Source organism: Haliotis rubra, unplaced genomic scaffold (assembly GCF_003918875.1).
Source record: "Haliotis rubra isolate DU_JTF1 unplaced genomic scaffold, ASM391887v1 Scf621, whole genome shotgun sequence".
Classification (NCBI taxonomy): Eukaryota; Metazoa; Mollusca; class Gastropoda; order Lepetellida; family Haliotidae; genus Haliotis; species Haliotis rubra.
The window spans coordinates 482909-500512 of NW_025767326.1; the positions used below are offsets into that span (position 1 = coordinate 482909).

General features: G+C 41.9%; 1 protein-coding gene across 1 annotated transcript in view; it reads left to right on the forward strand.

Annotated features, from left to right (window-relative positions):
• LOC124256256 (lactase-phlorizin hydrolase-like) overlaps positions 1-17604 on the forward strand; it is a 57317-nt gene that overhangs the window by 10965 nt on the left and 28748 nt on the right. The window contains 9 exon segments of the mRNA XM_046690221.1: positions 257-490; positions 3974-4103; positions 5178-5326; positions 6699-7037; positions 9162-9292; positions 13762-14022; positions 15165-15348; positions 16179-16416; positions 16823-16869. Coding sequence (XP_046546177.1) covers positions 257-490; positions 3974-4103; positions 5178-5326; positions 6699-7037; positions 9162-9292; positions 13762-14022; positions 15165-15348; positions 16179-16416; positions 16823-16869 — 1713 coding nt within the window.

Sequence of the window (17604 nt, forward strand, 5' to 3'; positions counted from 1 at the left end):
GGTACGAACGCTTTAACCACTAGGCTACCCACCCCATGACCGTATTGCCGTTGATGTATCATTGAACGAACGTGTGATCTGTTTTGCACGTTTAACGGACACACCATATTACGACTTACACTGTGTCGTTAGATTTAAACACTATATGAATAGGCACATTATCATTGTTATTACTCATAAAACGGATTGCCGGTATAACAGGTACCAGATTAACAAGGTTTCACTGTAAGCCAATAATTCATTTTTCCCAACGCAGGTCAGCTGGGTATATCGTTAACAACCAACTTATACCAGCCCCAGGATCCGAGGAATCCTGATGACGTCGGTGCCAGTGACAGAGCGCTTCAGTTTGACCTCGGGTGGTTCCTGTCACCCTTGACCACGGGTAGCTACCCTGATAACATGACGAGTCAGGTTGAGATGAAGAGTCAATCATACGGGGTGCCATCCAGACTTCCCCAGATACAGGATTATCCAGCTTCATCCAACCGTAAGTCCTAGTGTATCCGTGATGATTTGCCATGTCTTAACTGGAAAATGAATGAATGAAGGAAGGAAGGAATAAAACGGAACAGCCGTACGGGGAGAATCTGGTGAAATAAAGTGATGTGTTGTTAATAACAACATCAATTTAAAAAACCCACCCGTATTCACATTAGTATTGGTATTGGCATACAACCTGCGATACAATACATCACGATACTAAAGTTTTAGTCACGATCTATTGCCAAAGTATTGTGCATTAAAGCTGCGATACGATACGAATCCCGATATCGGGTGGCGATACTATACGTATCACGATGCTAATTCTAACACCAACTATAAAACATCTTAGGATCAAAACAAAAAACAATGTTTAAATGAAGGAAAGTTTAATTTGAAAAAAGTCATATTAGTCACTTTTTTTACAAAAACAAGTACAAAACAAATAAAACACAATACTGCTATAAACAGAAAGCATAGATCGAAAACACCTTTAATATCTCAGACTGCATTTTGCTGGATGAAGTTACTGCTGTCACATAATAGAATGAAATTTGTGCTGATTTTAAAAACAGTATATCTTAACAGATATCTCGATTCGGCAATATTCTAAATCTAACATCGATGTATCGTGGCCCATTGGAAGTATCGTATCAGGAAATGCGACAGTGTAAAACTTTGTATCGATTCACTGTATCGGCGGCCCATGGATCGATACGTATCGATGAATCGCCACACCACTAATACACATATTATCTTTAATAAGTGTTGTTCTAATGCCGTTTACCATGGTGAATGAATGAATAATTGGTTGGATGGATGAAACGGAAAAAGGTATAGGTGGTATAATAATAAATGAAGAAATATTGTAGTCAAATATACAAGGCACCAAAAGAAACGTCAGTTTGCAATTTTCCTTCGCAGAAACGGATAACTGTAAATTCAGTTAATGTTTTGATTGTATATTTTTGACAACATCTCCAACTTTACCTGAGCATAGACATTCCTTCCCAAACTCAGAATGGAACCCAGGAAATGGTCTCAAAAACGCAACCTGATCTCGGAGATGGTACAATGTTCTCAATGTTTTTCATGCAACTCATGCTGCACGTGCTGTTCACAAGGACCAGCCCTATAAAATGCACCCCAAACCTGGTTGAAACATTCACGTTACAACGTCAGCAGGATGCCGCGACTCACGACAGCTCAGAGGGACCAGGCGCTAGGAAGACTTGAAGCTGGCCACACTGCACAAGCCATTGCCAATCACTTCCAGGTCAACGTTCGGACCATCTACAGGCTGCAGTAACGTTTCCGGGCCACCAACACCACAAATGATCGCCCCCGTACTGGCTGACCAAGGGTGACCACAAGACGACAAGACCGCCATGTTGTGCGACAGCATGTACAGAATCCCTTCATGCAGGCATCCGAAACAGCACGCCAGACAGTGGGAACACACGGAAGACCAATCAGTACTGATACAGTACGCCGACGTCTTAACAGCGGGAACCTCCATTGCCGTAGACCTTACCGTGGACCTATCCTCACCCATCGTCATCGGCGTGAACGTCTACAGTTTGCCCTACAACACCAAAACTGGCGATACAGGCAATGGAGAACTGTTCTGTTCACAGATGAGAGTCGGTACTGCGTATCAACTGCAGATGGCAGAACAAGAATATGGCGACGACGTGGCCAGCGTTACTCAGACCAATGTGTTATGGAAAGAGACTCATGGGGAGGTGCAAGCATCATGGTATGGGGTGGAATAGGCCTGAACCAGATAGTGGGTCCTGTGGTGTTCCAGACCCTTGGTCCAGGGAGAGGAGGCGGCATCACAGCGGTGCGCTACATCGACCAAGCTCTCAGACCCCACGTCATACCACATTTCGCACGTCACCGGAGCAACATTTTCCAGCATGATAACGCCCGGGCCCATACTGCCAGAGCTACACGGGACTTCCTACAGCAGAACGGTGTCAGCATTATGCAGTGGCCAGCCCCTAGTCCCGATTTAAACCCAATTGAACATCTTTGGGATGAAATTCAGAGGAGACTGAATCATGTCATACTAAGGCCGAACACAGCCGATTTCTTGCGCCAGACCTTTCTCAGAGTGTGGTTCCAGGTGACAATGGCCTTCATCAATCGGTTGGTTCACTCCATGCATAGACGCTGTGCTGCAGTTATTGCCGCTCGTGGTGGTCACACTAGATACTGAAGTTAAGAGTCTGAATGGACTGCAAACGTTCACGTAATGTCTTGAATTTGTGCTGAGTTATTCATTGATGTGTCACAATATTGTACACAAACCATGTTTTTGATCCGCTTATTTTGTCAATTTCTGTAATGATTTGATTACAGTGCCTATCTAATTTTGAATTCGTACTGACGTTTTTTTGCTGCTGAGTATATTTTGCTGATGGCTTATCTTAAATGAACATTATTGATTTAAAAGCTTCCTTATTGCTAATGTTTAGTGAGTACTTTAATCTATATGTTCTACGTCTGTCTAAGTATTATCTGAAATATCCAAACCATTTCTTGTTTAAAATAATTGATCTATTAGATAGATTTATTAGTTTAAAGTCAAAGACATTTGTATACTGGCCACATAACGAAACTGTGCACACAGAAAATATAAATATAGGCACACAGCGTATTTATACATAAATACATTTGTGAACATAGCAAGTATTGGAGACAATCAAATGCTCATGCACGTGCAAGGCGACGTGACGTCATTGACGGTGGCCTAAGGCCTTGCAATGTGTTACTGCACGTGCAGCCCGTACAGCTGCACACAACATGTGAAACTCTGAAATTGCTGTCACTGTCGAAAGCTTGATCTTTGGTCATTCAAACGTTCACCAATTCACATGAGAAGTCACATGCACATCATGCCAAGATTAACATCTGCTCAATGTCATGAAGCCATTGGAATGGTTCGAGCAGGAATGAGCCAACAACAGGTGGCAGCACATTTCCAGTGCCATCGTAACACGATATCTGCATGGGTCAGGCTTTATCGAAACAGTAATGACGTCGCCGACCACCCACGTTCTGAGCGTTCCCGACGTAACGACGCCAAGACAGGACAGATGGATTCGGGTGACTCATCTCAGATACAGGTTCCAGACAGCAGTGACCACGCCCCAGACCATTCCCCAGTCCTTCAATGCTCTTTTGCTAGCCTCTATGCGTCTTCGATGCACTGCTGTGTTTCACGCACACGGTGGTCATACCCGTTATTGACTTTGTGACTTCGTCGTGTGACCCCCTTCTCGATTTTGAACTTATGACGTCATCGTTACGGATATTGTTCATGTTCTTTTGACATTTTCTTGTGGTCAGATACTTCAGCTTATAACGTGTCCACATCATTTAGTCTTTGCTGTGTTGTATTCCAATTATGAAGGCATTTTCTGTGTGCACAGTTTCTTTATGTGGCTAGTATGTAATGACACGGGTCCTTCTGTACTTACAGAAACAACAGATTTCCTGGTGGTCACAGTCAACGGTGTCTTCAATGTGAGTCATAAACCACGACCAAGTGACCCTCCGAACTACATGGATGACCAAGACTTGCGAGTGGTCAAGCTTGATTATTGGCCAGAGTAGGTTACTTTTAACATTGATATACATGTATTCATCATATTTCCTTTGTCAGTTGCCATATATCCTTCATCAGTGCAGTATGGCACAACATTCCTATCTGCTGTCAAGTAATCTATGCAACCCTTTCCATCGTCTTAGAAAGCCCAATGTACGACAAAACGATTTGTATAGCATATCGATATTATTCTGTATAAGCTCTATCTCTTTTACTTATCATACTTTCTTGTCCACTATTTGCCTTCTAAATTTACAGGAATCTAAATTACCTATGTACATACCAGGGAGAGGGTATTCTAAACAAAAACCCTTTCCATCGTCATAGGAAGCCCATTGTACGATGCCAGTAAGTAAATAAAGCACGAGGGGCGATGGAAGTGGTAGCCTAATGGTTAAAGTGTTCGCCTCGTTACAACAAAGGCCCTTGTTCGATTCCCATCAAAGGGTACAGTGTGTGAAGCCCCGCCGTGATATTGCTGGAATATTGCTAACAGCGGCGTAAAGCTAAACTCATTCACTCAGGGGTTTTGAGGGTCTCCTGTGCGTGTGTACAAGAACAGTCAGTTATGTAGTACAACTCATATTGTTGTACTTAATGTTCATTTGATCTGTAACTTCTTTGAAACAATAGGGCGGTTGGATAGCCAAGTGGTTAAAGCGTTGGCTCGTCACGCCGAAGACCCGGGTTCGATTCCCCACATGGGCACAATGTGTGAAGCCCATTTTTGGTGTCTTCCGCCGTGATATTGCTGGAATATGGCTAAAAGCGGCGTAAAACTAAACTCAGTCAGTCAGTCAGTGAAACAATAAATTCATGGCTGAGATCCCAGAATAGCTCTGGTCAGGCTTGTAAATCCATAAAATTTAGTTTCATATTTCTTTTTAACAATTTGCAATCATGGATACATGGCCGTTTTTACGATAACAAGAACATAGTTGAATGTTAACAATTTGCAATTATAGACACATTCATGTTCTTAAGACAACAAGAATGCAGTTTAAAATTACGTTTTAACAATTTGCAATTAGGACACATCGGCGACTCTAAGATAACAACATATTTTTCAACCCTATAGGGACTCGGTGAGGTCATTCCTGAATTACGTCAAGAACACCACCTCAGTGGGGATATATGTGACTGGTGGGATTGCCACAGAGAATGCCACACTGCGGGACACTCACCGCATTGACTTCTTCAAGTGGCATGTTAATCAAGTCTTGAAGGGTGAGGCATAGGGTGGTTGAACATAGAGTTAACTACGGTTATAACGAACTCGCTTATGTCGAAATGACGGATATACATAGTGTAAATTACGTTTCTGACGAACGCTTTTATATCGAACTGGCGGATACACATGCAGTAAATTACGTTTATGGTGAACACGTTTATATCGAACTGGCGGATACACATACTGTAAATTACGTTTCTGACGAATACTTTTATATCGAACTGGCGGATACACAGGCAGTAAATTACGTTTGTGTTGAACACGTTTATATCGAACTGGTGGATACACATACTGTAAATTACGCTTCTGACGAATACTTTTATATCGAACTGGCGGATACACATGCAGTAAATTATGTTTATGACAAACACGCTTATATAGAACTGTTTTTAAACTCCGAACACGTGTATATTTTGGTCGAAAATCGTATAACGAACTACGGTCTTCAGGCTGTATCAATGTTCAAACATCTAAGCAAACAATTAATACATGAATACCTGTTAACAGGTTGTATTCAGTAAGTGAGGCGAGCTAAAAGCGGTAAAACTCCATTCTCATTCACTATGTGTTAAGACTGGACAGGTAACACGAGTGAACCAGCGTACTGATACGCAATCGTTATACCAAGACAAGCAAACGAACAGTGTACAAAACAATCTTTAATCCCATGTGAATGTAGCATCCACACTATGGTTCAGGGCCTAGATTTTCGAAGCTCTCTTAGCGCAAAGATAGTCGTAAGTCAATGTTAATGAATGGCGCTTCCGACTATCTTAGCGCTAAGAGAGCTTCGAAAATCTAGGCCCTGTGCCCCATTTCACAAAGCGAGCGTAGCGCTAAGGTCATCGTAACTCCCGTAGTTTAGCTACGAGCGCTTTGTGAAACTGGTTCCTGGATCATAATTTGTTTCTATTTTCTACTTTCGGAGGACTTATCTCTTTTCAGTTAAGAAGATTCCATAGAAGTTTTAGCGGCCAACTAAGACATTAATCCAAATTTATTCTGGCTCAAGCGACTTTTCGCTTCTTTAGATGATATTTATCCGGGATTTATAGAGGGCTCCAAATTAAGTTCCATTGGGGACTAACTGGGAGAAAGAGTGGGATACTTTTACTGTTGGACTATTGTATTATAATGTTTTCAATTTCGTAAATTCTAAGGAATTTGGAAATGTAAATTTAAATCTATGAAGTTTATATTTTTATTTGATGCAGATGTAGGCCGAAAATCGCCCATTGAGCCAGCCTACATAAAGTCCCGTTTATTATTATGTTTGGCGACTTCATTAAATTTATAAGTTTAATACATTATTTCGTGTGATGAAAATTTATTATTCTTTTCCTCTTTCTGTTTTCAATTATTTCTCAGCCCAGCAGTCGGACAACTGCAACATCCGCGGTTACATCGCTCGACCTTTGATGGATTGCTTTGAATGGTCACATGGCTATGGCCTTAAAGGTGGATTGTTTTCCGTCGACTTCTCGGACCCTGCGAGGCCTCGCAAACCTCGCGTGTCGTCTCGTTACTACAAACAAATTGTGTCTGATAACGGCATCCTCCCAGGGTACAGCGGGCGCGGCGGCGTGGCTTCAGGTTTTGTTCCCATGGAAAACGATAGCGACATTCTGTACGACACCTTCCCAGAAGACTTTGCGTGGGCTGCAGCTACTGCTGCTTATCAAATAGAAGGAGGATGGAATGCTGACGGTATCATAAACATTTCCAGTTTTCCGTATTATATCTAGCAGGTTGTAATCAAAGGCGAATCCAGAGGTGTGTGTGTGCGTGTATGTGTGTGTGTGCACGGGTGCGCACCCACCCCTTTTGTCCTGAAAGTTTATAAAACGAAGTGTGCACCTCCCCCCCCTTTCTTCAGAGTGCGCGCACGCACACGCATGCACACACGCACGCACACACACACCTTTCTCAAAAAGCGGTATCCGCCCCAGCAGAAAAATCTATATTTTTAGATTGACTTTTCAAGATGGCTGCTTTGAATTATCTGCGTTTATGGTGCATGCTAGAAAATTATGATTGTGTTGTTCGATTCCCAGATTCTTCTTGATTATGTTGATTTTAAAACTATATAATTCACATTTACATGGTTGAACACGTTTTTCATATTTTGTTGTTTTAAAACGAAAAAGATATTGTTGCTTTGGCTTGATGAAACCCTGATGATAATTGAGTAGCACAATGGTTAAAGCGTCACGCTGATGACCCAGGTTCGAATCCCCATATGGTACAATGTGTGAAACCTATTTCTGGTGTTCCCCGCCGTGATATTGCGGGAATATTGCTAAAAGCGGCGTAAAACTAAACTCCCTCACTCTCCCTCAAGAAATATTACATAGATGACAAGTTAAAACCTGATCAGTCAACATCGATACCGCGCTGAAACCTATATTGTCGTAAATTAACATTTTTTCTGTTTAGGTAATGTTCATAGTTTTATATTAGACAATAATCAGAGGTACCTCTCTCACTGTGTAACACTTCCAAATCAGTATATCGTATACCGTCAGTTCACATGTATATCATAAGTACATAATAATCAATATGGTGTTCCCCGCTGTGAGAGGGATGCGATATTGCTAAAACGGCATAAAACCGCACATGCTCATCAAGTAGGCCAGTGTTTTGTCAGGATGAATCAATAACGATAGAGTGAGTATGGGTTTACGTAGCTGTTAGCAATATTCCAGCAATATCATGGCGGTGAACACCAGAAACGGGCTTCACACATTGTACCCATGTGGGGAATCGAACCCGGGTCGTCAGTGTGACGAGCGGACGCTTTTAACCATAAGGCTACCCCACAGCCTCGAATCAATAACAAGGCCAACGCTAACTTTCTTATATATTCCAAACAATACATATTCTTCAAATGAAACTTTGTTTTGGTAATTTAAATGTTCTATTAAATTTGATCCAAATCAGGAAAAAGCTTCAAGAGCGTGCATCGAAACGTTCGTATGAGCCGTTTCGCTTTGTATATTGATGTGGAGTGAGTGAGTATGGTTTTACGCCGCTTTTAGCAATATTCCAGCAGAATCATGGTGGGGGACACCAGAAATGGGCTTCACACATTGTACCCGTGTGGGGAATCGAACCCTCGTCTTCGGCGTGACGAGCAAATGATTTAACCACTGGGCTACCCCACCGCCCCTAGCGATGTATAAATTTGAATTCAAAATGTAAGGCTTAAATTTCAACAATGTGCTGACTATGGATCCAAGAGTTTCTAGTTGCAATGACATCCATGCAATCAATGTTTTAATGAACAAGGGGTCATTTTGTGAAGGCTAGTTAGTTAAAGTTTAGTTATTTATATACTGTTTAACTTGGGGACGTGGTAGTGAGGTGGGGTGAGGTGAGGTGGGGTGAAATTGGGTTTAACGTCGTGCTTGAGAATATTTCGCTCATATGACGACGTGCATGCGTGTGTATGTGCGGCTGCTTGTACTAGCCCAGACATAAGCTGGTTTTATAGTGCTAGCCCACTGAGATACCATGCCACAGTGAGGCATGAATACCCCACTCACACTCCTTGTTGTACCCATTAATGCCGAGCGCCAGACAGGAACCAGCAGGTATCATATTTTAACGTCTTTTGGTATGACGCGGTCGGGGATCGAACCCGCGACGTTCCGCTCTCCGGGCGGACGCTCTAAACACTATACCACGGAGGCGGTCGGAGGCACTCTTACTGCAATGTTGCGGTTGACAGCCAACTTGATCACATATTAAACTTTCTCAGTTTGATACAACCTCCAGTTATAAGGTCCAAACATAGCTTAATTATGAAGCATTGTCTCTGTTTAATTGCAGGCAAAGGTGAGAGTATCTGGGACACACTGGTACGCACCACACACGACGTGGAAAACGGAGATACTGGGAACGTTGCCTGTGACAGCTACCACAAGTATAAGGAAGATGTGCAGCTACTCAAAAACCTGCACGTAGGTATCTTTTTCAACTTTCAATTATTAGCTTTCAATTATGATCTTTCAACAAACAATGACCGAATATCAGCTTCCCTTTTCAACGTTCAACTATCCGTGATCAGCTTCCAATTATCAACAGTTACCTTCAACTATCAATAAGAAAGTAAGATTCTTTATGGATAACAACTTCTTTTATTATATATGATGCGACGTTTAGGTATGGAGTCTTATACCGTTGTCAAGCAAGAGTGAAGTAATGCAGCACAGAACAGACTTATATACATCAACAGGGATTAAGTAATAACAACATGGAGGTATGAATCAAGGGGATTACCAACAACAACCAGGCACGGTGGTAATAATGTAGTGACAATAGGAGGAAGCCAATGGTCCTAGAGGCAGAAACAAAATATACATGGCTGATGAGATTAATTAGCAATGATGGCTGGAGTGCTCTAATAATAGTTCCATTTGTATAGCGCTTTTCCACACATCAATGCAAGCTCAAAGCGCTTTAGCAAAGCAAGTCCAGAGTCAGAGATAGTTGTTGAAGAGATAGGTCTTTAGGAGGGCTTTGAATGATGGAAGAGAGTCAGAGTGTTTTAAAGAGTCAGGTAGCTGATTCCATTTGACAGCTGCTGTCACACTGAAAGATCTGCCGCCGAATGTTTTTAGCTGAAATCTGGGAATGTCAAGGAGTTGCTTTGAACTGGACCGGAGACATCTAGCTGGTTGGTACTGTCAGGAGTTCACACAGGTACTCAGGAGCAGTTCCATGAACACACTGGTAGACTAGGCACAGGAGTTTAAAAACAACATGAGCACGGATGGGCAACCAGTGCAGCGATCTTAAGATGTTGTTTATGTCAGCGGACCGGGGTGACCTGGTAACCATACGAGCAGTTTTATTTTGGATTCTCTGGAGGCGGTTAATGTTTGACTGTGTAGAATCAGCAAGGAGACTGTTGCAATAATCCAGTCGAGACAGGATGAAGGATCTCGCTAGAGTTGCTGCAGTGTCTTGAGTGAGGAGATGACGTATACTGCCTATGTTCCGCAGATGGTAGTTGCAGACTCTACAGAGCTCTGAGACTTGTCTGTCCATCGAAAGATCTGATTGAAGATATACTCCCAAATGCTTCACGGATCTGGAATGTGGGACTGTGATGTCACATATTGGGATGTCAGTCACATCTAGTTTCTGGAGTCTCTGTCTTGGTCCAATGAACATGGCTTCCGTTTTGTTCTCATTCAACTTCAGCATGTTGGCTGTCATCCATGTTTTGACATCAGTTATGCAAGTTGCCATTTTTGCAAGAGATGAATGTTCAACACCAGGAGAAATACTGTTGATCAACTGGGAGTCGTCTGCATAAAAATGATGTGGTACTTCATGGCTATTGAGAAGCTCTCCCAGTGGTTCAGTGTATAACGTGAACAGTACTGGTCCCAACACAGAACCCTGGGGCACGCCACAACATAGATCAATCCTTGATGATTGTGTGTTTTTGATGACACTCTGGCACCGATCTGACAGGTAGGAGGAGAACCAATCACGGACACATCCTGACAGGCCATACTGCATCTCAAGTCTACGTCAAGATCTCATTGTCGATTGTATTGAAAGCTGCGGATAAATCCAACAGCACAAGCATCCCTAGGTCACCACGGTCAACCACTGAGCGCAAATCGTTCACAACTCGCACCAGGGCCGTCTCGGTGCTGTGTGATCTTTTGTATGCTGATTGAAATTTGCAAGACAATCCGTGGGTATCCAGATGTTGAGTTAGCTGTTGTGCAACAGCTTTCTCTAGTATCTTCGAGGTAAAGGAAAGATTAGATACCGGGCGGTATTGCTGGACGAGCCATCAACCTCTCCTCTGTTGTTTTTATCAGTTCATTGTATGCAGAAGGGATGATATATCCCTGGTGTCTGTTGATTGAGGGCTTGTGTCTCCGGATATGAACTGCTTCTGCAAGTTTTCTTTGGGTGATGTCCTGGTGATTTTTCGATAATATCTCTACATTGTCCCAAATTATGTTGTGATTGGGACAGTTGATGATGTGGTCTGATTTAGTTTTAGATGATAAGTGTTCTTTGATGTGGTGGGAGGTCTTCCCTATGAAAGGGAGGGAGATACGAATAGGTGCTGGTTCAGGTTTGTTTGCCGGTTTTCTTGTTATGTGGAGTGTGGAGCTGATAATTTCAACGACTAGCTTTGACGGGTAGTGGTTGAACTTGGTGAAAACATGGCGGAGGTGCTGTGTTTCTGTAGTGTGACAGGTGGAGGAGAGGTTGATGGCTCGTCCAGCACCTATTCGTATCTCTCTCCACTTCATAGGTAGGACCTCCCACTACATCAGCCGTCTCCTGAAGCGACAAGCAGGCATCGGAACCTACTTTACCAGCTCTACACCCCTGAAAACCCTACTGAAAGCTAATGGCAGGAACACCTCTAAACAACAACATCAACCCAAAGGTGTTGTGTATAAAATCAACTGTGACTGTGGCGGGGCCTAAGTAGGCGAAACCTCCCGGCCCATAAATATCAGAATCAAAGAACACTTATCATCTACCACTAAATCAGACAGAAAATCAGCACTATCAGACCACATCAGCAACTGTCCCAATCACAACATAATTTGGGGCAATGTAGAGATATTATCGAAAAATCACCAGGACTTCACCAAAAGGAAACTTGCAGAAGCAGTTCAAATCTGGAGACACAAGCCCTCAATTAACAGAGACCAGGGATATCTCATCCCTTCTGCATACGATGAACTGGTAAAAACAACAGATTAGAGCACTCCAGCCATCATTGCTAATTAATCTCATCAGCCATGTATATTTGTTTCTACCTCTAGGTCCATTGGCTTCCTCCTATTGTCACTACATTATTACCACCGTGCCTGGTTGTTGTTGGTAATCCCCTTGATTCATACCTCCATGTTGCTATTACTTAATCCCTGTTGATGTATATAAGTCTGTTCTGTGCTGCATTACTTCACTCTTGCTTGACAACGGTATAAGACTCCATACCTAAACGTCGCATCATATATAATAAAAGAAGTTGTTATCCATAAAGAATCTTACTCTCTTATTAGTCACCAACTTCTAAATGCCAATCAAACAGATCTTCAACTATCAGCCAATAATGTTCAACTTTCAACTATCCACTCTCAACTTTCAACAACTTTTCACCGCCATCTGAGAATTTCCAATGGCTTCCTTTGACGGGCCGCGTAACTGAAGACGATCTAGACTTGCACTGTTTAGCTATGTTTGAGCAATATGATAGTATTTGCCACCAGGATAGAGTTTCAAGAACGTGTCTCAAAACGATCGTGTGAGCCGTTTCGCTATATACACGGAAATCGAATTCAAAATAGAATTTACCAGCATTATGCTGAATATCGATCCATAAGTTGAAAGGGCATCCATGCAAACGCTGTTTTAATGAACAAGTGATATGGAAACACAAATTTGGGCCGTTTCGTTGGCAGCTGTATATTTCTCTAAATAGTTTGCGTTTTACAACGCCCAAAGGGCAAAAATCAGCACAGCGAGTTGCAACGTCATGGACGACAGGCCCAACCGTTACCCCATTATGGTCCACGATAAATGCGTTTATTGTGATACAAGGATTACAACTGGTCTTCAGCGTGTCTTAAGTGTCTAACAGGATCGGGTGTTCAGGCTCGCTGACTTGGTTGACATATGTCATCGTATCGTATTTGCGTAGATTGATGTTCATGATGTTGATGACTGGATTGTCTGGTCACGAATGTTTAGAAACTACCTGAAAATATGAAGATGATACATGACGGAACGTGAGGTTTTATTCTGGTTCAGTTGGCAAAACGTTGGAACGTCCAATCAGTTGTAATATACTGCAGGTTGCACCTGTTAGCGTTTCTATCTGATCTTGGCCAATGTGTAGTTAACTGACTTCCCCAAGTCAATGCAGTCCTAATACCCATTGTACTGTATAAATACATTTCAATATATGCCCCTCGAACTTAATTCTGTTGTCTCTGACGTTGCTTGATAACGGTGTTGGAACCTACACCGAAACATCGCTCTCACTGCAATAAAGAAGATGTTCATCCATATATTATCCTGCTCAAACATCGAAATAAAGATGTTACAATACTCTATAGTCTCAAATGATTCTAGTGGTATACATACACCGTTCATAATTCAGTCTATCACTAAATTATTGCCTGGACTCAGATTTCTTTAAGGGAGTCATCCCTCAATTGGAGAAGAAGATGATAAGGAACAGCAATTAACTGACGATTTCGCCTTAAAGGTATCCCAGTACACTTCGCCACACTTCTATATATGCCTCTCAATCCTTATTCCGTTCATCCCTTCCTTGCTTGATAACGCTGTTAGAACCAACTCAGAAACATCGCTTTCAGTCCAATAAAGAGGTTGATCACCCATATAGTGTTATCCTGATGACGATTTCTCATTGAAGGTATCCCACTACCGTTTCTCAATCTCCTGGACCCGAATTCTTCCCAACGGTACACTCTCTGGAGGAAAGAACCAGCAAGGCATCGATTACTACCACAAACTCATCGCTGAACTGCTCCACAACGGCATCAAACCAATGGTCACCATCTTCCACTGGGACCTACCACAGGCGCTGGAGGACAAGGGAGGATTCCTCAATGAAAACATTGTGAACTGGTATAGGGACTACGCTGACCTATGTTTCCAGGAGTTTGGAAATAACGTAGGTAGAACTACAGTACTGGCAATCGTCATTTTATAGAAACGCAGAACCATTTCATGTCGGGGTGTGTGGGGTAGCCCAGTGGTTAAAACATTCGTTAGTCACGCCAAAGACCCGGGTTCGATTTCCCACATGGGTACAATTTGTGAAGAACGTTTCTGGTGTCCACCGCCGTGATATTGCTGGATTATTGCTGAAAGCTGCGTAAAACTAAACTCACTCACTCAGTCACGTCACTCATTCAATATTTGATAATAACATGTAGAGTTGTTTCCCTACGTAAAACTATTCCTTTGATCTAGACTATGAGGAAAATAGCGTTATAATTTTTTAAGAGGAAGGTCACATGTTCAACCGGGGCGGCGGGGTAGCCTTTTGGTTAAAGTGTTTGCTCGTCACCCCGAAGACCCGGGTTCGATTCCCCACATGGGTACAATGATGTCCCCCGCTTTTACATTAGAGGAATATTGCTGTTAAAGCGGCATCAAAACAAAAAACACTCACTTGTCCAGTTCTTGGACAATTCGCGCAAGTACGATAATAATCAATCTCGATTATCAGTGGAAACTGATTCCAGGTAAAAGGTAAAATGTAAAAGAGTGGTGAAATATCATATGTACGGATTACAAAAACATCATTACTCCAGGTGTTCGCGGCATTTGGTGAATAATAGACCAACCATTTAATATTCCTGGATTATTTGATTGCTGGTTTCAGTCCTTTCTTTGATAATAAAAAAAAAGGATTTAATTCTCTAATACACAGGATCCGTGAAGATCAGGGTTAGAATTGGTCTTCGGCAACTCATGCTTGTCGTAAGAAGCGACTAACGGGATCGGGTGGGCAGGCTCGCCGACTATGTTGACACATGTCATCGTATCCCAATTGTGTCACTGGATTGTTTGGTCCAGACTCGATTACTTACAGACCGCCGTCATACAGCTGAAACATTGTTGAGTCCGGCGGTAAAAAAACCAAGCAAACCAAAATCTAACATACAGTATTAGTTCAAAATAGATACATTTTTTGGTAAAACCTGATAATTCATTTTAAAGCATTTGGGGAACATTTTCAAATTGTATTTGCTTTTATTGAGAGATATATTTTATGGCGGTTCATTTCGTGTTTTTTAAACTTCCAAGGTGTCCTTCTGGATCACTTTCAACGAGCCACCTATAATCTCCATATTGGGTTACGGTAACGGAACGTTTGCTCCTCAAAAGCACAACATGACGCAGAACATATATATCGTAGCAAGGAACCTTCTCTTAGCCCATGCGGAGGTGTACCACCTGTACAATAACACGTACAGAGCATCACAGAAAGGTAAGAAGGATAGGGTAATATGTAACACGTATATTTATAATGATATATTTGTTAAAACAATAATCCTGCAGTGGTTGCAATTCGTGTGATATTTACACTATTACCTCGGGCAACCATGGAGTAGGGATATTGCATCGTGCTCCGTAAACCGAGAGCTAGATATATAGCCATTACAGAAGACGGGTTCTTCTGTTAAGTAAGCTACAGTCCTTTTGATTTCATTTGAGACCATGTGTGAAGCCCATTTCTGGTGTCCCCCGCCGTGATGTTGCTGGAATATTGCTAAAAGCGGCGTAAAACTAAACTCAGTCGGTCAGTCAGTCATTTGAGACAATTGCTCGCAAACAAAGAATCTAATAAATGCAACAAAACCAAATTTGGCACATAAAATCGACAGAGCAACTCTGATGATTTGTCTCATAATTTTGGACACCCACTTGCTGGTAGAACTGGTGGTACGGGTTTGCACGTGTGAATTTCAATTTCACAACAGACGCTTGTTGATTACCTAGCTGTTTTACCATCAAGTGGTCGCCCCTCGTAAAAAGTAGCGAAAAGTGACAATAAAATAATGATCGTTTGTTAAACAACTTTATTATTCCGGTGTCCAAAGCTATGAGCCAAATCATCAGTTTGTCTGGTTACAGATCAACATAAGAAAGTCTATACTGTACTATACGAGCGCACCTATACAAATGAGCATTTATGTTTCACGTATCACATGATACTGTTCTATATGGAACACTGACTCCTATTGAATTCGAAAGAGTTTGCATTATTTATCCAAACAAAATGACGCTGTCATGGTCCGTGTGTGTTCCTCATTTAAGGGGAAGTCGGGATAACCATCAACTTTATCTGGAACGAGCCCCGAGATCCTCTGGACATCTCTGATGTAGATGCAGCAGAAAGGGCAATTGAGTTCTACGACGGGATGTTCAGCCATCCAATATATGTGGACGGGGACTGGCCTCCTGTGATGAAGGAAAGGGTTGCTCGGAAAAACAAGGAATCGGGCTGGCCTCGGACAGATTACGTAACTTTTCTGATTCGGAAAAACAAAAATTGAAAGGTGAAATTCATGAACTTAAAAATTATTACAAAGGACATTGTTTACGTGTGTGTTATTCATTTGAACAGGGATCGGGTGGTCAGGCTTGCTGACTTGGTTGACACATGACATCGGATCCCAATTGCGCAGATCGATGACTATGCTGTTGATCACTGGATTGTCTGGTCCAGACTCGATTATTTACAGAACGCTGCCATGTAGCTGGAATATTGCTGGGTGCGGCTTAAAACTAAACTCACTCGCTTACGCATTTGAACATGTGGAGAAAATTTTTAATTTCACTCATTAGTAACACGAATAATGTCCATATTTTAACTTGTACCATACGTTTCCGAACTGTTTTCAGGTCAACAATTGACTAGCCTTTGCATGTGTTTATGACTCGTGCCACTGGTGGAGCAGGAGACGCTCACCTTTTGAGGAACACCTGGCATCATCACTGTTTGATAGTAATTTATAAACACATAATCATGATAGAAGTGGAATTGTACAATCTACTCTGCTTCAGGGAGATATTTCTTATGGATGTGGAAATGATTTTGTAGGCTTTATTTGCATTTTCAAACTGTTATTTTTACTTTCATGTCTTTCCTGCGTCCATTATCGTTGAGTAATCAATTATTGGAACATACTTTATAATCGATAGAAGTTTGATTCTATACGATTTTTACTGATTGCTATTTAATAGTTCATCTAATAATAATTTGAAAGAGGCCGGTCACCCTTAACGTCTTTTGAGCAGTATATGCCAATCGGATCGTTCATAAAGAATACAAAACCCAACTATCACTCAACGTTTCCGCAACGTTGTGGGAAGGTTGTAGATTGGTAACGCCATGACACAACGTCACAACGTTAGCATTACGCCATTTTATAACGTTATGTCACAACGTAATAACAATGTTCCGAATATACGCTGAGGAAACGTTATGCTTTGGGCTCCTCAAAACGTTATAACAACGTTTCTTATAACTTATCACGATAGTTTTCTGTAAAAGTTTTCACTTTGAAATTCTGTCGTCACTATTCAGCTACAGCTTCAGAAAACACACGATCAATGTTTCTCATGTACTGTTCACTACTGGGAAAACTATTCAACTATTAATGTTACATATAAAGTTACGACAACGTAAAATACGTTAGTATTAAATAACTTTAACCTTGTGGCGACATTAAAATGACGT